Raw genomic sequence first — 24,820 nt, 5'->3', positions numbered from 1 at the left:
TAGTAACAAATTCTGACCAACACTACCTTCTATTACTGACCTCTTTATTTTTGTCCATGATCATATTATTCTTGTCTCTTGGTACTGCTTTAACATTTGTCAACAATTTATAAATGACACCAGTTTAAAAATACTGTCTTTCCTGTGGCCACCTCTAAGACTAAAAGAGTTTTGAAAAATAATTACATACCGAATTTCTAATGCATTTTTTACATTAACAGCAGGATGTGGCTTGTGTGATATCTGATGCAGTATGTATTTCATCCACATTTTCCAGCAAAATTTTAAAACATTTGAAGTGTCATTGATATTTATAAAGCATAAATATAATTTTTTTTCTGAATTTTGCAAAATAGAAAATAGTCACAGTTTACAATCAAGAATATGCTTTTTTTATTTTCAGGAATCATAAGCAGACAACAATAAGCAGTTGAAGACTATCTGCAACTCACAATGACATGTGATCCGATCCTTCCTTCTGGGATATGACTGTGAAAATACTGTGCACATTTTTGGTACCTATTTTGCATCAAAAATTCAAATATGTTTTCTTCTAGTGAATTAAAATATACAATATGTGTGGGAAGCTTGCAACCTTTGCATTTATACTCATCAATAAGCCACTTGTTAGGATCTAAAAAGAAGATCTCTGCTTCATCTTTGTAATCATTTCTTTGGTTCAGATTAGGCTCACATGTAAGAAATCGCATGCTCACATTGAAGTGAAGGAAACTGTAATATGGGGTGGAATGGCAAGGCATTAAAAACATGAAATTTAGATCATTCACTGCCATTGTCCCATTATCCAGTGTTTGATTTAATGCCACATTGTGCAAATAGTTCATGACATCAACAGTGCCTCGCTGGTGAATGAGAGAGAAATAAAGAAAGGGAAGTAGGTTAAAAGTGCCAAGAAGCAATATTGTACATTTTACTTTGTATGCCTTCTTGCTGTTAAACCTTTTGTCACTCTTAAACAGCTTGGCATTTAATTTTTGTGATGACTCAATACTGTCGTGTGGCTTAACATCAGGCAACTTCCTGTGAATCTTGTAAGAGTTTGCCCATGAATATTCCTGTACATCACTCCTCTTTTCCTCTACAGCCACTGCTACCTTTCCATCTTTTTTGCAACTCTGACGCGTGATAATGCTGATGCTATGCAGATATTCTCCACAGTAGTGCATTGATAATGGTAGGACAGGTAGGAGGAAGCGAAACTCCTTATGAGGTAGAAAGCTGTAAAAAAAGAAAATGTATGTATCACGAAGGAGAACATTTCAAAGGTTATTAAACTAACGATAAAAATGAAGATAATAACTGTTAAAGAAAGCGTAAAAGTTTCAAGAGATAAAATATCGACAAAAATGGCATCTCGATTCAGTATGGGGAAAGTAACAAAATAGTGAAGCAACGAAATTTGTTAAAATAATACTATTGCCAGATCCTTTAGAGGGCAAGGCAGGTGAGAAACCACCGAATGTAAACTAGAAGAATTCATTTATTTGCCAAGTGATAGTACATTAGGAATTTTACTTCATGATGGTCACCAATTATTTGACCAATACCAATCACACTTACATCCATAGTTGCAAATGCTACTGCTTGCACTGTTGGTTATACACCCCCTTAAATTTCCTCCACATACGAGTGCACATACATACTATCCCTCTTTCTCACTTGCTATCACTTCCACACTCCCTTTACAGCACCTACAGACACTGCCCACATTAACTGGACATATCCCACACACATCCGAGTCACCATAGATCCTGAAACACATATGCAAGTAGGCACACACGGATGCTTGGCTGCCAATGAAAACTGTACAAGACCCTCACAGACTGCAAAAGGACACGCTCAACTAGCATTGGTCCTGACACAAGCCATGGCAGAGTTCAGGAAGGCTATTGCTTCAGCAATGAAACTATTTCTCAACCGGGAAGTTCTGACCTGGACGAGTCTATACTTGACCCCAGAGGGCATGAGACAAGTCACTGGCTGGGAGGGATTCATCAGCTACAATCATGTGTGCCTAGCACAGACTGCACTGGGCATAGATTGTGCCCACAGGGGGTATGTCATAGCCAATACATCAGCTAGTTACATGCACTACCCAGTTTAGGACTTTCTGTTTGTGGATGGTACCGGACAGTATGGAAAATATCAGTACACTCTTGATGACTGCCTGGTCAAACTGGACCATAATGTTCCATCTTTTGCCAAACTTCTTCAGCTAGTAATGAAAGATAATCATGCAACAACCAGACTGAAGGGTATTCCTCCTGTACTGCAGTAAAACCAGCAGGATTTGGGGCTTAATAATCAGAGAAAAAAATTTCACTTCTTAAAGGGCCAAGATAGCCATGTATATCTAAAAAATATGGTTACATCATAAAAAGGCACACACACACACACAAACCTTAAAACAGCAGTAAACCAAATAATAAGTAGAAGTGGAATTTTGGTATTCGAGCATCTGATTCCCAGAAGAAATGGCACCACATTGACGCCAAGGACTGCTGGGATTCCTTGGCTAAAGTACCAATGCCAGGGATTTGTACCGTAGAAACTGCTTCCACCACTCATTATGTTGAATTGCATGAAGTTTAAAGGAGCCACCACCCAGTGCTCATAGAAAATTCGATCAATGATAGTGGACATTCCCAAAACTGATAATCTGCAAAAAAAAAAGTGCAACCTCTAATACTTCACGTCACAATGACTAAAAAGTTGAGGGACAACTTTTTTTTTTACTCTAATAAAATATAAATCTAGTACTCTTCAACTATTTTTGCAACACCATGCTGCACAACATGTGTTACATGTATTAGATCAACGAGGAAGACAAATTCTTATTTTAAGATATGATTAAATTAAATAATAAAACTGAAGAAAATATTATATAATGAATGCAGATTTTTAATCAACCCAGATTAAAGATTAAAGCTCTAAGACATTGACAGAAGCATATGATCAGCAGTATTAAAGCTATAAATAATAATAATAAAAAATCATTATGTGATTTACACAGTGCATAATCACACTAATGAAGACACATGCTCTTAAGACTAGTAAGAAACATGGACAGAATATTAAGGATGGACAGAGAACCAACTATGCAGACAAATAATAAAAGACTTAGAAGACACAAAGCAGAATCAGGATGGAGAGTGTCAAAAATCTGCAGAGGAAAATAAGCAGGTGGACTAGTCAACTTAGCTTAATCACAACTATGTTGACTGGTGTAAGGAGTAATTCTCATGGAACAAATGTGTTTTAGTGCATGTTTAAAGGATTTGAAGGTGGGGAGATAGTGGATATGGAAGGGAAGAGAGTTCCACTGTTTTGCAGCATAATAACTAAAACTCTGATGACCATTATGTGGTTGTTTTGGTGACAGGAATAGTATACTGTTATCAGACGAGAAAGTGGAGTAGTCTGGCTGCCATGAAGGGAAAGAGAAGTTCAGAAAAACAGTCATGGCAAGAGTTTGTGAAAACAAAAAAATGAAAGAGAGGAGTAACATGGTTCCATTTCCTAGTTCTAAGCACCAGACATGCAGCTAAGTTCTATATTTTCTGGATTTTTTTTGAGTTTGCAGCATTCGTGACATTTTGAAAGTGTCAGGATGAGACTTGTTGTTGAACTGCAGATTAATATTCCCAAGAAGCATTGGGAGTCCACTGAGCGTGCTGCTATAATCAAGCAAACCATAAAATTTGGAGCAGTTGTGAAAGACAGGTTGGCTTGCTTGCTATTGGCTTACTAGAGGGGAGAATTATTATGAAAAAAAGTCTTAACTATAACAATTCTAAAACAAAAGATTGTCTGATGATTGACTGGGGACAGTCTGTGGGTAATAAAATTTAATAAAAATGTTCAGTACTTACAAGACGGCTAAATAAGATTCAAATTTAATGACACAAACTGCAACATACTGATGTGTTTACATGCTTACCAGTAAGTTAGAAGCACTACAGTCATTGGAAGGATAAAAGAGTATGACAGTTGCACCTAATCACAACCAATTAGATGTAGCCAAAAATACTCACCCAATCAAGAAGTAAATCCGCAAAGAAGCTTTTAAATTTTCTGATTTACACTGGATTAGTTGCCAGGTGCATAGCGGTAGCCACAACACAGCTGACGTAGGCCGCACTATAACAGCAGTTGCAGCCAGCAATGTAAACGTTTTGAGATTTCCCCTATTTTTATAAAAGAAATAATGTTGATGTCAGTTTCCAGTTTGCTCAGCACAATATAAAGGAAAAAAAATATTGCTACCAGTTGCAATGAGAAAGAAAGGTAAGAGTGAGAAGAATAAAAGATGAATCAGCCACCACATCAATATAAAAATGAGCTGTCAACCTGAACCAGGGCACCCTATGTCGCCCAGTTCTTCAAGTTCCAATAAAACAGATCAGCTGCCCAGACAAGCTACATGTTACAAGTGAAGTTGTGCCTTCCTAGCAAAGCTTTGGTAACAAATTTTTGTCAAATTGTATGCTTCGACATTGAAATTTTTGTCATCTAGTTCCATTTTATTAGTTTTGAAAGAATTATAATTTATTTTTACAAAAAGAACAGTTTATCTATTGTAAAAATGTTATGTACACCTTCTTTGGATAATCAATGACAACAGCTACATCAGAAGCTAAACAGATGGACCATTAGGCTAAGAGCAAACGCAGTGAGACATGCCCAATCTTCAGAGGTAGCACTTCCTTTGCACCTTGTGCAGTGTCATGTCAATTCCTAAAGATGGGAATGCTGGATTATTTTGTATTTCTTTAAATACTTTTAAAGAGACTGGAAATTTGGAAATCATTTGTCAAAAAATGGCAAATTGAACAAGTTTGAATTTAAATGAAGTGATTAATCCAAAGTTGACAATAAAATAATGCAATTCCATACTCTATTCTGATAAATCCAGTCCTAAAAGTCTTTGCTAAATTCAATTTCAAAGATCTTATCTACAGGATATACAAAAAAACAAAAAACAAACAAACAAACCCAGAGGCATAGAGAAGCCCATGACTGACAGACGGATACACAGTATCTAAAATCAGTTCAAAATGCTACCCTGTTAACTGTTTTGTTGTTTCAAATAAAAGTGAGGCATTAAAAGTTAATAACTGAAGAAAATGAGTTAGTCTTCCAACAGATTTCACAGGGTTTCTTTTTATTTAGCTGTAAAAATGATATATCATAAAAAATGTGAGAAAATTTTCTACCCTGGTAAGCTTGGCCAGGGGAAGTAATAAAGAGCCATGGTAACAAGCACCATTTCTGTTGAGTTCGTCAAGGTACGTGTACAGCAGTATGCCATAAACCATGAGAGTAAGCTGCATAGAAGTGTCCACTGTGCAACAGCATGTCCCGATAAACGTCTTGATAAGCGAAAAAGAAATAAATCTCCAATACTGGCTAAAATTCCTTGAAGAAGATATGGGAGTTTGATCTGCAACATTCATACAAAAAATACAACTACACAATTTCACAAAAACAGAACCAATAATAGATTCATGACCACCACAAAATATATAACATCACTAAATGTGTTCTTCCTTGTGTGGTACCTTTCTGGATTTCTTGTAAGCTTAAGGGGACAGCTTACTTTCACAAATTATTTGGGGGTTTAGTGAAGCTAGTTAGATGCATTTAATACCTTTTTCATCTTTCAAGTGGAGATTTGTTTGTTCCACTTGCAGCTTTTGGGGCCCAATGGTATGCTGATGTGGTCTGGAAAGATGATGCAAAAATAGGCAAAAAGACTACTGCTGTGTAGGTCTGAACAGTGATGACATAACTGTAGATGGAAGAAGATTTCTCTCTATCAATTTCCAGACTGTGGCAAATGTGTCAATAAAACTGGAGTTGAAGAAGTTTATTTACGCACAAAACAGTTCCCTTTGTTTTGGCATGAGAGCAGTAGTTTTAAAATGAATCACTTAGCCAGCATTAAGACACAATAAGGCCTATATTTATATTTACAAAGTGTACAACATAATAATTTTTTATTTTAGTTCCTTTGTTTCTCTACACTTTCTTTATCCTTATGTTGGACTGTTTCATTTTCTATGGCCTCTTTTATCTACGACTTTCTACTTGGCTTCTGCAACTACCACCAAGCATCTTTGACTTTGTTGCAACAAAGAGCTGCTGACAACACTTAAACACAACAAAATTATGAATCTATTTTGATTTACCTAACATGACATCATGGATCTATTTTTTTCTGGGTAACCATGATCAATTCTTCTTTGCCACTTTCAGCCTTAGTATTAACAATGATTTAATATTTTGTGTTTTAGCAGCATCACTGGTAGACGCACTGAGCTCATCTTAAATGGGTAGTAAAAAACATTATAAATGTACCTTTTATTTTCTTACTATTTTTTTTTAAAGTAAGAATGTATTTGTCTACAGGTCAGTGAAGCTGATAGAGCTTCCCCTTTGGGAAAGGACTGCAAAATGTGGCACTTTTGTCAGTAATCTATAGTAATTTTAGCTATGAAATCAAAGATGCCACCCACAATAGTTGAAAATATAGTAACAAGTATTTCTTAAGTCTGGCCGCTCTTCTTTTAGAAATACTTTCTTTGTCACTACTTATTTTGTCCATCTTACAAATGTTCTGTGGGCCACATAGTTGCAAACGTATGAGACATAAATGTCCTTTCCTATTCTTGTAAGGGGGGGGGGGGGAAATTGGTGTTTTACGCCGTGTCAGCAGCTAAGGCTATATTACGGCAAGCAGCCAGCCCTGTAAACAGATGCCACGTGCAGAGAAAGATCAGCGTGCCCGAGACGAGAAATGAACTCAGGGCAGCCAACCTTCACTGTATTGGTGACAGGCGCTAATAGCGCTAACCGTTGCGCCACCAGGCCGCTCTATTCTTGTAAGGGAAATAATAACCCCACTTCCACCTACTAATAGTGTGCAGCATACATACATAATGCATGTTTCTGGACAGATTGCAGAGCAATTTAAACTGGACCAAAAAAAATTATTGCAATTCTTCTCAACAGCCTGTTGTGAGCCTAATAAGTTCAGATTCCTTGTCATACAGCAGTTACAACTGTGATTACTACATAAGCAAAAAAGTGGAGTGTTAGAAAGTCACCCCATCTATCGATAAAAAATTTTATGTTTTACAACTTAGTGGCCAGAAGGCTAGTGAACTGCAAATGCTTTAATGTGTCTAAGATACAGCATAACACATATAAAAAGATATTCTTCAAATTTTTCAGAATCTGAAAAATGTTGCTTACCAGCAAAATTCTGTAGTCCAAACCAGCCATGGCCAGAAGATGATATGCTGTAGCAAAAACTAAAGGATATGCAAAGCCACGTATCCCAACTCTCCATTCCCATGTCAAGTAACCATATCTAATCAATGTTAAGTCAACTGCTGACATTATTTATGATGACTACATAAAACCAAATACAGATCGTCAATTTATTTACTCTACTTTTTACACCCTGAAATGGCATTGGTACAATAGTATACTAAACACCAGTAGTTCACAGCCCCTATTCAGAACTATGAGCAAACGCCTATTCAGTGTTCTTACACTTTTATTTTCAGTAGCACAAAACCAGTTTCATAAATTAATTTAAATTCCTTAGCAGGTTGTGTGCTACTAGTAAAAAGGATGAAAACATTATTTCATCTAAAGGATGCCTTTAACTGTACTCTCAAATCTTGAGTTACTAATATGCAGACTAGTAAATGTGCAGATATAATTACAGTTTAAATAATCTTACCCCCAATGGGAATAAAAAGGATACTTGAACACCATCTTATGAGCAACTTCTACTGATTGCCAGAATTCATCAGGAACAAAATATGTCTGTATTAACATTGCATTAATGAGACGAATCACTGCAAGCACCCCCCATATTGTCCTCTCTGATGCTATTATCGACCTCATTTTTCAAAATCCACTTTTTTGCCTCCTTCTCCTTCTAATGAAATGAGTCTGAAATTTCAAATGTGACATTCAATACTTATTTGGTCTTTGTGATATCTTTAAATCGGACACAATCTCAACACATTCTACAATAATTATTACTAAGAAACCAAGATATGTTTTCTGAATTTGAAAATATTTACTATGAAACCATATATTTTATTATATTTCCATAATTACTAATTTTAGAATCAAAAACCCTAGTCTAACACCTGATTTGCAAATGCTAGCATCTATTCAAATATCTGCTTGTCTAAGTTATCGCTGATCAACTTCAAACAAAAAAACAGATCTTTCTTATCTAAAGCATATTCTGTACTGATACATGTCACTGGTAACTTCACTTTGATCATAACTTTGAAAATTGTCAAAATAGTATCTACATCAATGCCATTTGATGCTATTCATAAGGACAGATAGAACTTAAACCACAAAAGTTGAGTTTATTTCAATCCTACATCAGGAATGGAATAAAATAATGACATGAAGTATCAGATTTAATTAACACTTTCAGTGCATTAATAAAGCATAAAAATACTACAAATATATGACTATGCATTAAAAAAAAACCACATTGCTGACCTACCCTAGCTCGATGACATGACATCAGCACTAGCTGAAGCCCAAAGCATATTTTGATAAGCCATGTTTTTGATAACAACACAAACATGGCCAAAATTTGTGTAGCTTTCGATTGTGAGGCCTATTTCATTAACAAGACGTATACCATCACTCAAATATTCCCCCCAAAACATCAAACATTCGAAGTGTGGCCTAACTTGATTAAAACAATGAGAAAAAGTTTACCACAAAGTATTTGTGCTATAGACTTCACACCATAATATTATTGTGATGAAACATTGAAAAAGGTAAGTTGATTCAAGTTTTTTTTTCATGCCAGTTGATTTTTAGCATAACTAAATCGGCGACTCCTTCGCCCGTCAATAAAGCCAAGTGGCGCCCCATGATATTCTCATTACTGCTGAACATTAGAATACTACAAATAGCTTACTGCTCCGACTCTAGCACCATTAGTAAATACAGCAGTTTTTTGGCCATAGTGTCGTCAGCTGTGGTGTTGTTCTGTTTTATATTCAATATATATTGGGGTGGCGTCCCCTGGGATTTGGCGGCCCTGTGAGGTTAGCAGTTTGCACATGCCCGAAGGCGTTCATGACCAGAGACATTTACTTTGGAAACCTTTGATAACTTGATAATAAAGCTCTGCCCCAAATACAATACTGTTTAAGACATAAGTCTAGCTGCAACTACCGCAGACAAAAACGAATACAGGCAAGTTTTCAAACAGATCTGACATGCGACTGCATGGAGAGTATACAGTCAAGCCGTGCACCTAATTAGGTAACTAAAGATTTTTAAAAATTACCCAGTTAAAGCCAGTCCTATTGTTTAGGAAAGGTGTGTGTGTGGTGTACAATCGTACAAAAAGTGCCACTGTCCCCAAAGAGATGGCTTCAATTATAGAAGTTTGTGGTAGCATGCGAGTCAACGTTGATTTTTTTCACGCCTCCGTCAACACGAGAGCACTCGCTAGGTCTATGGGCGCGCAAATATTTGTGCTTATGAAAAAGATACGTTAGCTGATTTTTAGGATTTATCGTACTTTTTGAAGTTACAGAGGAAGACTTTACTTGCTCTACTGATTCTAAAAGCCTTCGAACACCAAGACTAGTGATTCTAAAAGCCTTCGAGCACCAAGACCACTGACATTGAGCCAGGCGGCTTGTTTGCGACGTACCCACGAACTAATATCCGTGTTGATGTAATGAAATTTAATAAATATTTTTGTGAGAGTAATCACAGCATCTTGTTGCGGCCCTATGCTCCTTGAGGAGTAACAAGGAATAAACAATCACATCTTTAATATGTAAAACAACAGGAACAGTCTCTACAGTACGTGTACTACAAAGTAAGAAAACCATAAATATGTAATAAATCATCTCCCCCATCAGAGCTGAATGAAAGTAACGCCTTGGCAGTAGGTTGGTCTGTCTGCGTGTGAACTAAACCATTTGGAGAACACCGTGCTGCTCTCCTGGATTCCTTGTGCGGATGAAGAGTATTGGCTAGGATGAGTTGTTGGTTCTGTGCAAACTGGGAACCTTAGGCCCTTGTTAATGGTTTCTCCTTGTCCAACGTTTCTGCTTAGTGTTGGTTTGTGTCTGGGCTGGTCTTGGTCAATCAGTTACTAAGTACATCTAGGATGTCATTCCTTAGTACCCTCTTTATGGTCTTTTCATATAACTTCTCCATTTTGCTATCTTTATGCATGGAGTTAAAACATAAACTTGGAAATTGGTGACATTGTGAGACTATGATGCAAATGAACATCAGCCTGCCAGAAATGGGTGTACAGCTGGTAACTGCTCCCATTGTGTTTGGTGTTCTCTTCACTGTGGCCTTTCATTGGTTGCTGTCTTTTTTTTTTCTTTTGTTTTCTACCTGCCTTCTTTACAATTGCACTCTTCTTGGAAAGTCTGTTGTGAAGGAGAGGCATGTTTAAATCTATTATTATTACTAGTAGAAGTAGTTAAAAGTTGCATTTTTAATGTCCCATTAAGTGCTTTTTGAGTGATTTGAAGTTTCTTGTGATTTTGCTGACTAAATCAGTGTACTTCTTTAAATTCCTTCTTTTTTATTTAATCCAAAGATATGGAAATGAATGCCACCCAAACCATGAATCCAAACCTCGCAGATGAGGAGTATGCTACAGATGTTATCTCCCAGAAGCACCCAGTAAGATGCACTTTCTTGTATATGTATATAAATAAAGTATACATCTTATTTCACCTTACTGAACAAAAGCAGGTATGACATGTAGTAAATAGTTATATTTGTAATCGTTGTCCATAGACATATATCTTTGTTACAGAAGACCAAAAGCAGCTCCCACAGTTGTAAGACAAAGCACATCATCAACACCATCATTTGCACGTTTATACCTGTTATACAGATCAACACCAGAGTGTGTGTGGTACACTTAGCCAGTTATTAGATACAGAATATAATATGTAGGAAACAAAGTGCATAGAATATCAGCAGTGTTATACATAGGAATATGACAGAAGATTTGTTAACAATAAATGTTTACAAATTCGATAGTAAGTATACACATCAGATTATATTAAGATGAAAGTAAACTTTTTCAAGGCAGTTCTTTCAAAATAAAAATTGTTTTAAGAATTAAGAGGATTCTTTTCTTATATTATTAGCCATTCAAGACTGAGTTAAATTGGAGTTCATCTGAAAGCGGGAAAAGTGAAGAATATGACATGAAAACAGCAGAAGGTAAAACTAAGTTTTTTGCTTCCTGTGCTTGCTGCAATAATTTTTTATTTAAACTATTGTTTTAACACACTTACGTACTTATTGAATGCCAAAATGTGAATGGTGCAACAGTATGCTGTACTCAAATAATCCTAGAACCAATAATAGATTGCACTGTGGTACTGCAGCCTTCAAAGTTTGCATAAATAGCATTCTTAATTACTATATAATAGGGACTATACACAGTTAAATGGAGAAGCCCAAGAAAAGATGAAACAAGGTTCAAAAACATGCACTCATTCACACATGCCACATGCTCTGTAATCATAGAAATCATCATTACTCACAATTCTTCCTCTCTCTCCTATCCTCCTGACTTTTAGCATCTGAAATGTGCTTGGAAATCTTTTTTACCTCTGATGAGAGTATAATCTTCCTTTCTCTGTTACCAGTTTGCAACAGGCCCTTCAGAAGTGCAAGGACTCAGCACTTGTCCTTGATAACATTCCTTATTTGCTATTGACTCATCTTCCTCTGGTTTTAAAACTTATATTCCAGCTGTCTGTAGATTCTGACCGCATTCCTGCTATTTGAAAACTTTTGCCCATTGTACCTGCCCCCAAAGCCACTAGGTCCAATGAACTTAATGATTGCAGGCCAGTCGCATTTACATCACCCATCATGAAAACACTTGAAAAAAATTGTAAGGAATGAGGTGACTGCTGTTGATCAACATCTTCACCTGCTACAGTTTGCCTATAGAGCTGGGAGAGGAATAGATGATGCTGAGCTGTTTATGCTAAACGTGGCTTCTCTTTGCTGATTTTTCTCCTCCTTTCAACACTGTTCAACCTCACTTGTTAGCAGAGAAGACAGTTTCAGACTTCCATCCATCCCACTGACTAACTCTCTGGATCTGGAAAACAGGCAGCAAAAAGTTTCCATTAATGCTCTTCTCTCAGATCCTGTTGTCACCTGTACAGGTTCCCCCCATAAGGCTGCTGCTTGTCCCCACTATTGTTCATAGTGTGTACTAACAGTCGTAGAAGCATTATAGATAGGGGATTTCTTATAAAATTTGCTTATGACACTGCCTTGCTGTCACTTTTGTATGATAATGAACATGTTCATAGTGGTGCTTTTCGTGACTTTGTACACTGATGTAACAAACATTTCCTTGTCTTGAACACCTCAAAGACAAAGGAAATGATCTTTGATTTTAGATTGAACAAGCCTGATGTTAGTCATCAGCGTAATAACATTTAGGTTCTATCTTTGATACCCAGCTTGTCTGGGATGTCAACACTGACGTGATCCTCTGTAAGAGCCAGCAACCCCCGTCAGCTCTGCCATTCTTACTCAGTTCTATCATTCCTTCTGGGAAAGGCTCGCATTTTTTCTTCTATCTCTTGGTTCCAGAACCTTTCCATAGGAAACAGAAACAGTCTTGTCTCCCTTGTTTATATCTGTTCCAAGATCAATGGAACCAGGCAGAGGAAGTTAGCAGTCTTAAGTAATCATCAAATTATTAGAAAGGCATCCTGTATCCTAATTATTCCTGATCATGTGTTGGTATGTAAGTTCTCTTTCTTGCAATCTGGCTGCAGATATGCAATGCCTGTATATGCAGAACAAATCATCACCACAACTCATTCATTCCCCCTACCTACCATACAGCTGATCAATTCTTCTGGTTGTTATGTTTGTTAGCCTGAGGTGACTTAATGCAATTTATCTACTGTTGCTCTGTGTGTATATAATAGCTTATTTACTGTAGTCAACATGTAAATGTCTGTACTTATCTATATATTTCATGTGAGCACTACTTGTAATATAAAGCAGCATTGAAGCATATTTTTGTGTCTCTAACATTAAGGAATGTATTCCCATTTTTTAACAGATCAAAAACAGCTGCTTGATGAAACGCAAATATACTCAACATATAGTAGCCCTGAAGGTGGGTGCTTTTTCAAAACAATATTAAAAATGTATTTTTGATCATTTTAATCAAAGTGTCACTTTGTTGCTTATACACTCCTATAAGCTGCTGGGAACAAATAATCCTTCTGGGCTTAGTCAGCCCCAGTGTGGGGATCTCGTGATTGAACATCCAAACCACAGTTATCTACATAATAAGCTATACTCCAACAGAGAGCACGAAATGGTAAAAGAAGCTTGGGTCATCTAATAATAATAATAGGATTTATATAGCACGTTTCCCCACAGGGAGGCGAGCTCGGTGGGCTTTACAAGATATAAGGGGCGGTAAGTAGTGATGGGTTAGACAGCTGTAGGAGTACTGAGAAAAATAGCTTTATTGTTAAATTCTATTATGATGTCATTGTTAATACTCTTGCAGGGGCATAAGCAAGATAAAGGCCAGACTAACACTGACTTTGTGGATCTGAACTAGGAGCTTTAGATCTGTACCTCTTGCACATCCTAATTTGTGAAAAGATCATTTGCACTGCTTCTCTTCTGATGGCATGTGAACTTATTTTGGACTTTCAGACAGGCAGTCTGCAGGCAACCCAATGAGCAGCCAAAAAAACCCCAACAAAAAAAGCTGTTGTTTTATGACTGAACTTATAGTGTGAACAGGAACATTTGCAGCCCGGATCATAGTTTTTCAAATGATTTATGCATGCTGAAGCAGCTTCTTGTTAGATATTATTTATATTAGCTTGCATTCTCTACACAACAATGTTGCATGTAAATTTTTTTTTTTATATAGCACCATGAGCCTGTCCATAAGAACAGTATATGGCGCTATATAAATTCACTGTATTATATGCTAATTGGCCTTTTAGTTTTGGTGCACCAAAGCAGTGAAATATGAAATAAATACTCTTCTTTGTTATATCTGTCACTTGCTCACCATTTAGTCTGTTAAACATGCATTACAAACACGCCTTTTTTATTAACACTACTTCTGAACACAGTCCAATTACTTTTACTAACCCATTCTCTCTCTTTTTTTTTTTTTTTTTTTTTTTTTTTTTTTTTGAACCTCTTGATTAATCTGTCCTGCTAATATCTTTTCATTGATTACTTTTTAGCTAATTTTTTTTTTTGGTCATTACTGTTACCTCTGTTTCTTTTGCTGTCTTTTATACTTCATTTAAAAAAAAAAAAATCAAAAGAAGAGGTGGCCTTTGATGAATATATGATTTCTTGATTTTGATTAGTTTCAGATGATGATACCCAAAGAAGTTTTCTTCATTTTACCTCTACTCAGGTATATGATGTACTGGAGGGTGAAGATGCAGGGAATCTTAAGAAGAAAAACGATACATCTCCACAAGCTTTTGAAACGTCAAAGAATGAAGAACTTAACAAAGTTTGCAATCTTCTATATTTATTGTATAAATTGAAACAGAAGGGTTTGATTTGCGAGCATGCAAGAGTGGATGACTTCCTAAGTCTACAAAACTTAAAATAAATCACAAAGTTATAATCATAATTGTCCAATATAAATAATGAAATACTATACCACTTGTGCCATGTTACTGACCCTGCCAGTTTCTGTAGCCATCAAAGAATAAAGTATCTCAAAAATGAAATTAAAAATTACTTGAAGTCAACAATGCTGCATGAAAGACATGGTTGCGCAGGCCATAATAACTATTGAGCATGACGTGGCAGCTTCACTAGATCTGAAAGAATAACCTTTTGCATAGTAAAAAGCAAAGAAATTGAGGTTTTAAGCCTCAGTGTCCAGAACATATAAATTAATTGCTAGCTGTGTTATAATTGCTTGGTTTTTGGGGGGAATGCAACACCTGTCTTTTGCCTAGGGTGTAACATAGCCGAGTGCCGGCCTTGATTTCACATCTAGAGTGAATATCTCCAAAAGACAGCAGTTGTTTATTTATTTGTGTCTTTTAGCTTTAATATCATAAAAACCTTTTGCATACTGTATCCATGTTGATAGGCTTTAGAATTATATGAATTATTTATATAACTTTTTTCCCCCCCTTAGGATTTCATTGGAGCCACCATAAATGCAAATGCAGCTCAGTGTCATCTAGACCAAGAATCAGAGAATGCTGGGGAATGGATTTCACCATCTCCTCAGGAAAATTGTTTATCCATGGATCAGGGCAAAGTGTTTGTTTCTCTTATGCCAACTACTACATTTCCTCATCTTTCCAGAAGAAAGATAAGTGAAGAGGAAACTGTTAATACCAAGCTGTATTTGACCAAAAAACCTACAGAAACAAATGACATTAAACAAGGCACAAAAGCTGAAGTTTTAAGAGAAGAAGAAGACTTTCTTAAAGATAAAAATGAAATAAGCCATGTCAGCATTAGCAATCCGAATGTCAAGACAAACCACCCAAGCTCACAGCTTACAGAAGTAAATGGATGTAAAGTTTCTGTAGGACAACAAGAAAATGAGTTTCACATTAGACAGGAAATGCCAGATAAAGGAAACCAAATATGCATGAAAGAGAACAAAAATGACTTTTCCATCTCTGATAACTTTTACTGCAATAATTTAAAAGATGAGAGGCAGGTGTCTGCAACAGATGTGTTTGACTGCACAATTGGTGATGGTTTGGCCATTAGTCTAAAAAAGAAAGATGAAATTTTGCAGCACACTTTGGGATGTGGTAGGAGAAAAACTTTGACAAAACCTAAAGCTTTAAAGTCAGTTGCAAAGAAAAGCGAAATCACCAAAGATATAAAAAAACCAGATAAAAGCATAATCACATCTGTAGATGGCACATCAAATAACTCATATAATATGAGTACAAGTAAAAATGGATTCATCAGGAGATCTAGTCGAATTCAAACCCAGGTTTCAAACAGTAGAGATGAAAGAGTTAAGACACAGTCTGAAGAGGAGGAAAACAGAAGGTCCACACGGTACAAAAATGTTCTGATTAAAAGACAGTCATCTACACAAGCTAAAGGGACAGAAATAGGCAGACATTGTGTCTTGAATAACATCAGGAGATCTAATCGAATTCAAACCCAGGTTTCAAACAGTAGAGATGAAAGAGTTAAGAGACAGTCTGAAGAGGAGGAAAACAGAAGGTCCACAAGGTACAAAAATGTTCCGATTAAAAGACAGTCATATACACAAGCTAAAGGGACAGAAATAGGCAGACATTGTGTCTTAAATACGCCTAAGGGGAAAATGGAAATAAAAGAACCATATAAAAAGAAAAGAAAGGCGATTAAAAAATGTCAGGGACATCATGTGAAATCAGGAAACTTAAAAAAAGAGATTCCAAAAGATGTATCAAAAATAAAGAAAAATACTAGACTTGAAGAGTTTAAAAGGAATTTAACAAGGGAATTGAGTACCCAGGACTCAAAATGCCAGAAACTGATGGGTTTTGACAATGAAGAAGTTACTGCATCAAGGCAGGAGTCCAGACAGCAAAGAAAATTCATAAAGAGAAAATTGCATATTCCAGAAGACACATCTGTTTCCCCTGCAAAACGGTTACTCAGAAGTAACCTAACCAATACACTAAACAGCAACAAAGATGTACTTCATGTCAATGAAGAAATAATGAATGATCAAAATATCATGTCAGGATTGACTTCAAAAACTCGTGACAAATGTGAGGCAGGATTTCAGGACAGCTCATGTCAAAAGCGAGAGCAAAGGATCCTTGATGTCAAATTGATTTGCTGTAAAGGAGCCAAAACCAAAATTCAAATTGATCGAAAGACTAAGGATGTCCATAAAAAGAGAAAGGTATTAAAACTCTTTAGCACAAAGAAGTCAGAAGTTTGAATGGGCTATAGCAATTATCTGTAAGTTTTTTTCTCTCATAGTTTTTCCCATACTGCTGTCCTGATTTAGATGCTTTTGTTCTATTGTGAACCAGTGTTTTACTTCTTCTAAAGCTTAGGCAAAAAATGAGTTAAATACACTATATGCTGGTCTCAAATTGGGAAACTCATTCACTTTTTTGATTTTTGCAACATCCAGTCTATTCCACAGATATAACCTATAATAGTACTGTCTTCATTTTCTAGCTTTGCCCATGGTTTAAATGGTCAATCGTACTTGATTATGTCAGTTGCTAAATCTGTGCCATCTTGGACACATTTGTTGTTAAAAACATTCTTATCATTTCTTCATAAATTTGTAAACATTAGGCCTTTTAGTTCTTGAGTATCTTCAGTTGTAACTTTTTGTTATTCTCAAACATGTAGAAAGCCAGGCTGCATGCAGGGATTCTATATGCCATATAAACTTCTGTCACAAAGAGAGTAAACTAACATAAGGCAAAATAAAGGCATAGAAGAGTATGCGTCAGCAATAGAATCCCACAAGCATATTTTTTCAAGTGCTCACAATATAATGTGCCTGTAGTTGTTTTTAAAATGATCTCTTTATAGAAACCTAATAAAAACAAATATGCTGAATTTTTTTCAGGATTTTAAGGAGAAAAAAAGAAGAGATTTTCAACTTCGCCACAAAACTGATCTTCTGAAACCTAAAGTGACGTTTACTGGAGTTGTCGATGAAAGTGGTCAAAAGGTTGCATTTCTTTAATTTTATTATCATTATTTGCAGACAATGCCAACAGACTTAAAACTCACAAAATAATGAATGCTTTTGCTTTAGTTTTGCTTTGAAAGATGCTTTTTGGAAATCAGACATGCCATATCCTTATGGCGACATCTTTTGAACATGCCATACTAGTTATGACTGCCCAGATTAGCTCTCACCTTGACTTTGTCAATTATGTCCAAAATGCTTCTCCTGATAAATTGATCTTTTACCTACAAAGAACGAAAAATAGTGCAGCCTGACTTAATTACAGAGGTAAAAATTTGACATCTTCCCTTCTACCGAAGCAATATTTTGGTTGCAAGTTAGATGTCATGGCCTAGTGGTACATTAAAGGGATGCTATCACATTATCTTTCTGCTGTGTGCGTGTGTGTTTCCTTTGCTGACTTTGTATTTGTTGAGTGTATTTGTTGAGTATTTCTTATCATCCCTAAAATGAATCTGAATGATCCCAGTCACAAAAGTTTCTGTTATGCATTCCTAACTGTGAAATACTCTCCCAGCTTGTCAACATGCTAACCCTTTAGTGGTTCAAGTAAGATCAAGCTTGTTCTGCCAATCATACTACTAATTTGTGTGCACATGTGTGTGTGGTCCTCTGATTTTTTTTTTTTAATACAAGCAGAACAGTTTCTGGACAGTTGAGCTGTCCATATTTTTATTACATTTCTTGAGAACTATTTTTTCTTCTTTAAATTTTAAATTCGAAGCATTGATTAATGCTACAAATGAAGTCTTTAGAGTGCAAATGCTTGAAAGTAAAGAATGCCATCAAAGCCACTTACTTGAACCCTCTGAAGTAGATCTTCAGCTTCAATGTTGTCTTGGATACAAACAACAGTTCAAGAAATTAAAATTTGTGATGTATGAAGTTTATTTACATACTCTAGTGCTGCATCAACAAAATTATTCATCTTTCTTTTTTTAATTTAGATTGTAAAGGAACTTGGAGGTGAGGTAGATCAACACATTACAGACTGCACACACCTCGTTACTGATAAGGTGAGTGTTCTCTGTAGTGCTTTATTTTACTCATTTTACTTGTGTAAAACAATGCTTTTGTTAACTGTAAAAATCAACTTTTGACTGTTGTCACATGGCACAGAATGGAGTTTTGGTCAATGATGAATGTATATACAAAGGTGCACCCATGAAATCACAATCATTTACTCCATTGTTGACAAAAACATCATTATCATCATTATACAACACATGACTGTACACTCTATAATGTTTGCACAATGACTAAATTATCTCTCTTGCTGGTCCTTTCATCTATATTCTTTTCTAACTATCTCTCTTCCATCTTTCCTACTTTTTTTTAATCTTTCTTATTTTCTGTCTCTACCAGTCTTTGTTTTTGTCTTCTTCTCTTCATACTTCCTTCTTTTCCCCTGGTCTCTTTTTTCTATGGCCTCCTTTGAAGGAGGAGGGGATGCTGGAGGCTAAAGTCCCTGATGGGTTGTGCCCATCATACCAACACACCTCTTTAATGAAGACTTTTCCTAGATGGTAAGTTTTTATGACCCACACCAACCAATTGGCTGACCATGCACTGCGCTAGCCTTGCTGGAAGGCTGCTGCTTGGTCAATATGGCCTGCGTTTCTGTAGGCCAGAGTATATTCCTTCTGTACCCCTGGTGTGGCCTTGCAGGAGATCCTCAGTGGTACCACTTGGCCACATCCTATTGTTGGACTCACTGAAGGAAGCAAACATGAGGAATGAGCATAAAATATTTCAACTACGTCTATAAACAAATCATGAATATCCATAGGGTAAACACTATGTGAGAGTTAAGTGTCCTTGTAGTTACCTATAATTACCTACCTGACCTCAGCCCTGTTCTGGCCTTGAACCAGGCTGGTTCATGACACTGTCTAGTCCTGTTACCAAAATAATATGTGATCACCAGCCTTTTAGCAAAGCAGTAGAACTCCCGTTTCTTTTATATCAACTACTTACCTACCATTGAGTCCTTTGAAAAATGCATTAAAAACACATCTTTTCCATGAGCACTACTAAACAATTCACTGCTAACCAGTCTTTTTTTTCTCTCTTTCACCATTTATATCTTTTGAATAGTTGGTCCTGTCCAATATATCCCTTTAGCTGATTCTTTATCATTACTGTTACCTCTGTGTCTTTTGTGCAGTCTTTTGTACTTTGTCCTCATTGTTGGATGTGTTCCTATATGTACTACACATTAACCTAGTTTTTGTATCAAGCACTAAGTACACGTTCCTATGTGAGCATGATGCTGTGCTATATAAATTGCAAATTTATTATTATTAAAGAGCTGCCATAAATGGAAGAGGCAGACCATTCAATACGCATTGAATCTGGTATCTTACTAAATTTTCTTTTACTGTAGATTGTTTGATGGCATGATGAAAAGTACTAGATGGAATTGTACGTGCTAGTTAAAACTTAAATCAGAAACTTAATTGATCTGAGGATTTTCTTTGTTTCTTACATTACAACTTTCTACTTTCACATTACAGTTCAGAAAGGATAATGACCTCAGTCTCTACTTCTGCCAAGTGAACTTAAGTATTTACTGTTTTTGCATGTTACTAAGCAAGAAATGGCCCCAAATGTGCGAAGACTGCCAATTTACAAATGCAAAGACTATAAAACCACAAACCATCCTTGATCTGTGTGCATGGAGCCTCAATCAGAACTGGAGACAGTTGCAGTCAAAGCATATCGGGAGGATAAGCATCCGTATATATTTTTTAGGATCAAAAATGGGTTTTCTAAAAATCTTTACTAACTTATTCTGAGAAAGCAGTTTGGTTTTTTTTTGTAATATTTTTATGAAGTGTACTTAAGATAAATATTTTTTTTCAGATTCGACGTACTGTGAAATTTTTGGCTGGTTTAGCAAAAGGAATCACCATTGTCAGACCAGAATGGCTTCAAAGCTGTAGATCAGCTGGGTTCTTTGTAGGTGAGGACCAAATAAGATTTTTTGCAATTTTTGAGTGAATAACTATGCTCTGTTCGTAACCTTTGAAGCTGTATTTTGGAAAGAGGTCTAAACTAGGTAACATCATGAAAATGGACTCGTGGCAGCCCCTGATTAGCATGTGCTAAATTTATTGTTGATAACCTTTAAAAGCACAAGTAATTCAGTATAAATGTTCTCCAGCCAAAAAAATCACTAAAAACAATTTTTGTGACAAACTTTTTATAATGTTGTATTCATTGTAGATATCAGCAAGTTTGAACATACAAGTAAAAAAAAAAAACAACAAGCATCCATGCATAACAAGTATGTCTCCAGATCAGTAGAGATTCCAGAAAATCTCCTGCAGTTGTCTACTTCTTTTGCCCGTAATTTAGATGCATTCCACATGGTTATCATAGTCATACAGGATATTGAGCAACTATTCTGAAACAAGCACAATTCACATATATTTAAAAGGATTCTTTTCTTTTTTGTGTGCATAACAGCTTTTTAGTTTTCTGGCATAATTTGAAAGAGAGCAGGTTGAAAAGTACTGGAAGAACGTAGGCAATAAAGACTCATAGTTCACAAAAGTAAAAACAAAATTCTTCCTTGCTAAACCTAACCCTTTGCTATCAAGGATTTATAAGCACAACTTGGAATGTGTACTTGGGTTTTCAAACCCTTCAGCTAGCCTTTGCAATGCATTTATAGTCAAAGGGAGAGAACCTGTATAGCAATTATCTAATAGGAGTTTATTGTCTTTTCATACTTTGAAGTCTTAACATTGCACTTCCTCCTCCCCCATCCCTATAATGCAGCTTTCCTCCCCTTCTTATTTACCACTATACCTTACTCCCATTTTACTGCCAAGGTTATGCAGACTGTTTAATTCGATCACTCTAACCTAATGTTATCACATGTCCAATTTATTTACTTTGTGTGCACTGGGGAAATAATATTGTCAAAATAATAAATGTCTATTTTTTAAACTAGATTGCAGGCGATTTCAACTGAATGACTCCAAAATGGAAATGCGTTATAAATTTTCATTGGAAACATCACTTAATAAAGCAAGGAAAACCCCAGTGTTTCTTGGTTACAAAATTCATGTCACGAGATCTGTGCATCCAGAGCCATTGCAAATGAGAGGTAAATATATCACTTTTGAACATCTTGATCTTTTCTCAAATTAGTTTTCCAGACCCTATTTTTATTTTTCCTTATTTTGTCTTTTTTTGAATGATTTTTAATCACCATATTTTGATATTGATTTGTTTGTGTCCTTGCCCCAGTCTTTCTGTCAATCGAGCTTGTGTCACCCTATCAGGCTGGCAAGTCAATTCGCTGTACATTTGTGTTTGTGTTTGTCTGATTGTGGTACCCTTTCTCTTTCATACACCATTATTACCTTCTGCTCCTTAAGTTTTCTTCTGTGGAAAATGCACCATGTAAATCCCATTATTACTCCCCTATGCCCGCCGAGGAGTAAAAGGAATAAATTAAAGTAACTAAATCCCATTATTATTATTAATGTTGTTGTTTTTGTAAAGTGCTTTCAACCATCCTTAATGATGGGAAAAGGTGCGATAGAAATCAAGATTATTATTATTATTAAAACTAGTAATAGATGACAAAAAATACATAGTGCTTTGAAAGTCTGTAATTGTTCATGTATCCATTATTTGATTTAGAGGCATGACAAAAGCTACGTTATTGCCACATTTAATAAAAACAATGCATTGTTAACTTAAGTTTTCTGAATAATTTCAGAAATATTGTGGTGTGCTGGTGCCAAAGTAAGTTTTATTTTGTTACTTTTACAAGCTGGAAAACTTGAGCAAATGCTATGATGTTTGTTTAAACATACTTGCACTTTTATGAATTTATATGCAATCAGCTTTTTTATTAAGGTAAATAATTTAATACTGTAGTTAATCCCTGTCATTAAATAATCCCTACTTAAACTATAAGCTTTCTGCATGGAGCAACCAGTTCATTCCTTCACATTTGTCAATCAGTTCATCCTCTTTCCACCTCTGTCCAAGGTAACCCCAATGATGGACAAAGAATCAGAGTATAGCAATAGAAAGAAATGGCAGATGATATCCCACACTGCACTATGGTTTGTCATATTCAGATTCCAGAATATAAATCCCAAGTCATAATATCATAATCTAGGCCATGTGACTTAGCAACATTTTAAAAAGGTGACACCAGTGACCTCATCTTTCTTCAAGGCCTGCTGGCTATTCTTTCTGACTATCCTGTATTCTATCTTTATGGACCACTCCAAAGTTACAAATAGTTTCATTATTATCAAAGACTAAACAGAACCAAGTCCTGTTTGCACATTATGCAGAATTTCATACATTGCCGGCATAGTGGCTTGGTATGCTGGATGACAAGTTCCCATCCTTTAATTTTCTTTCTTCTCAATTGACTGCTGGTCAGCATGCCAACAGTTTCTTTTTGTTGTGCTTTGAAGTTTGCACTGGCTGTCTAGAGCTGTACTGTGACTTGCTATTGAGACTTCAAAACTTGACTTGAGAACCGCGCCTATTTTCCTTTTATACCCACAGCGCAAATGGGGGTGGGGTGGTATTCTTATGCCAAAAGGGGTCAGCCATAACAGAAGACAGTGCTGTTTGTGCTGCTGGATTGTACCTAACAGGAGGTTGGATGTGGCACCTTTCTCCTTTCTACTGCCCCCTCTATCACCGCTAGAAGAAAACAGGCCCATGCATCCAATAGCATTGCTGACAAGTTGGTGTTTGGCTGGAAGACATGTTGGGAACATATGTAGAGCAGTGCATTACTGACCTCAGTAGCTGTTGCAATATTTGTATTTTGATTGCTTTTATCAATATTTTGGATATTTCCCTACAAAAATTATCATTCCATAGAGAAACATATAATTATTGTCATCATATGATTTTATTCATGAGATTTAAGACAAATTATTTATATACGAATTATTTAATTGATCAGAAAAAGCTGCTTTTTTTCAATCACAATCTTTTTTTCCTGCAGTATCTGTCTCAAGTGCCCACCAGAGCAGCTGAGAAAACTCTTGTTATTTCCTGTGAGGAAGACAAGGTCTTCTGGAAGCCAGCTTTAAAAGCTGGTGTCCCAATTGTATCAGCAGAATTTGTCTTAACTGGTATTCTCAAACAAGAAGTGAATATTGAACAATATTTAATATAAGATCATTCCTGTTTTTCAAAGAATCATTATCAGTAGTAGTAAAATCTATTCTTGTCATTTGATGCATATGAAAATAAAGAAGCAATTATTTGAACTCATTAGCTCTCTGACCTTGACCTTCATGGTGATATCCAGATACACAAGAATTTCAATCATTTTAAAAATCATAAAAGTAAGCAAAACACGGCAGAGAGACAATCTCAATTAAAGTTAAAAGTAAACAAACAGAACATATGATATGAAATCCACAATGGTGAAAAATATCGCTAGCTGTGTTGATGTGTGCCCTCATACCACCATTTGGTTTTGAAAGAAATGTATATCCAAAATAGTTTGCAGTGGATTCCTAGATCTGCTGAATAACAGCTCTCATAAAGCATCACTGAATCAAAACCAATCCCCTACCCCTTTTGAAACACTATTACATTCGATAGTTGGATCACGGGTTGCATAGTTGCTGTAAAGACTTCTGGTGCTTATGCTTTAAGTTTTATGTTGATGTAGGAGATAGGTAAGGTAGGATTTGGTTTAGTGTATAAGTATTATAGTATCTGTAAGTTACATTTTTTGAATATTGTAAATAAACTTACTTTTTAAATTTATATACCTCTTTCTGTGTACACAAATGTGTAATGTGGTACATTTCTCTCATTATAAATGAATTAACCATGTATTTTGAGTGAGTGAACTTTGTTATGTCTATAGTACATATAACTCGAGAACAAGACAGATGAGACTGAGAAGTTATATAATTTGAAACTGAATATGAACTGTAGAGAACACACTTTTAGAATAACAGCTTAGTCTTTTGTGGACTAAGTGTGAGTGGGAAATTGATGGAAAAAAAACAC

General features: G+C 35.9%; 2 protein-coding genes across 11 annotated transcripts; one reads left to right on the top strand and one right to left on the bottom strand.

Moving 5' to 3' along the window:
* Window positions 1-304: 304 nt before the first annotated feature.
* LOC112573541 (GPI mannosyltransferase 3-like) lies at window positions 305-9,503 on the bottom strand. 5 transcript variants are annotated; one of them, XM_025254014.1, is made up of 8 exons: window positions 8,993-9,068; window positions 8,567-8,596; window positions 7,799-7,989; window positions 7,279-7,396; window positions 5,238-5,464; window positions 4,056-4,208; window positions 2,423-2,680; window positions 305-1,239 (listed from the first exon to the last, which is right to left on the bottom strand). In XM_025254014.1, exons 3-8 carry the CDS (start codon window positions 7,939-7,941, stop codon window positions 438-440), a joined length of 1,701 nt encoding a protein of 566 aa, XP_025109799.1. In that variant the 5' UTR covers window positions 7,942-7,989; window positions 8,567-8,596; window positions 8,993-9,068; the 3' UTR covers window positions 305-437. The 5 variants fall into 5 exon arrangements, with proteins under 5 accessions (XP_025109799.1, XP_025109800.1, XP_025109798.1 ...); XM_025254015.1 differs by lacking the exons at window positions 8,567-8,596; window positions 8,993-9,068 and adding an exon at window positions 9,368-9,503; XM_025254013.1 differs by lacking the exon at window positions 8,567-8,596 and having other exon boundaries at window positions 8,993-9,103.
* LOC112573540 lies at window positions 8,713-24,571 on the top strand. 6 transcript variants are annotated; one of them, XM_025254009.1, is made up of 12 exons: window positions 8,713-8,849; window positions 10,652-10,737; window positions 11,214-11,289; window positions 13,169-13,225; window positions 14,457-14,608; window positions 15,251-16,984; window positions 17,672-17,776; window positions 18,745-18,813; window positions 20,663-20,762; window positions 21,759-21,914; window positions 22,536-22,561; window positions 23,796-24,571. In XM_025254009.1, exons 2-12 carry the CDS (start codon window positions 10,654-10,656, stop codon window positions 23,967-23,969), a joined length of 2,733 nt encoding a protein of 910 aa, XP_025109794.1. In that variant the 5' UTR covers window positions 8,713-8,849; window positions 10,652-10,653; the 3' UTR covers window positions 23,970-24,571. The 6 variants fall into 6 exon arrangements, 5 of the variants coding, with proteins under 5 accessions (XP_025109794.1, XP_025109792.1, XP_025109796.1 ...); XM_025254007.1 differs by lacking the exon at window positions 8,713-8,849 and adding an exon at window positions 9,126-9,342; XM_025254008.1 differs by lacking the exon at window positions 8,713-8,849 and adding an exon at window positions 9,525-9,894.
* The last annotated feature ends 249 nt before the right edge of the window (window positions 24,572-24,820 follow it).

The sequence above is a fragment of the Pomacea canaliculata genome, linkage group LG10, assembly GCF_003073045.1.
Source record: "Pomacea canaliculata isolate SZHN2017 linkage group LG10, ASM307304v1, whole genome shotgun sequence".
In the NCBI taxonomy this organism is placed as follows: Eukaryota; Metazoa; Mollusca; class Gastropoda; order Architaenioglossa; family Ampullariidae; genus Pomacea; species Pomacea canaliculata.
This window is presented reverse-complemented; position numbering and strand designations above follow the sequence as displayed.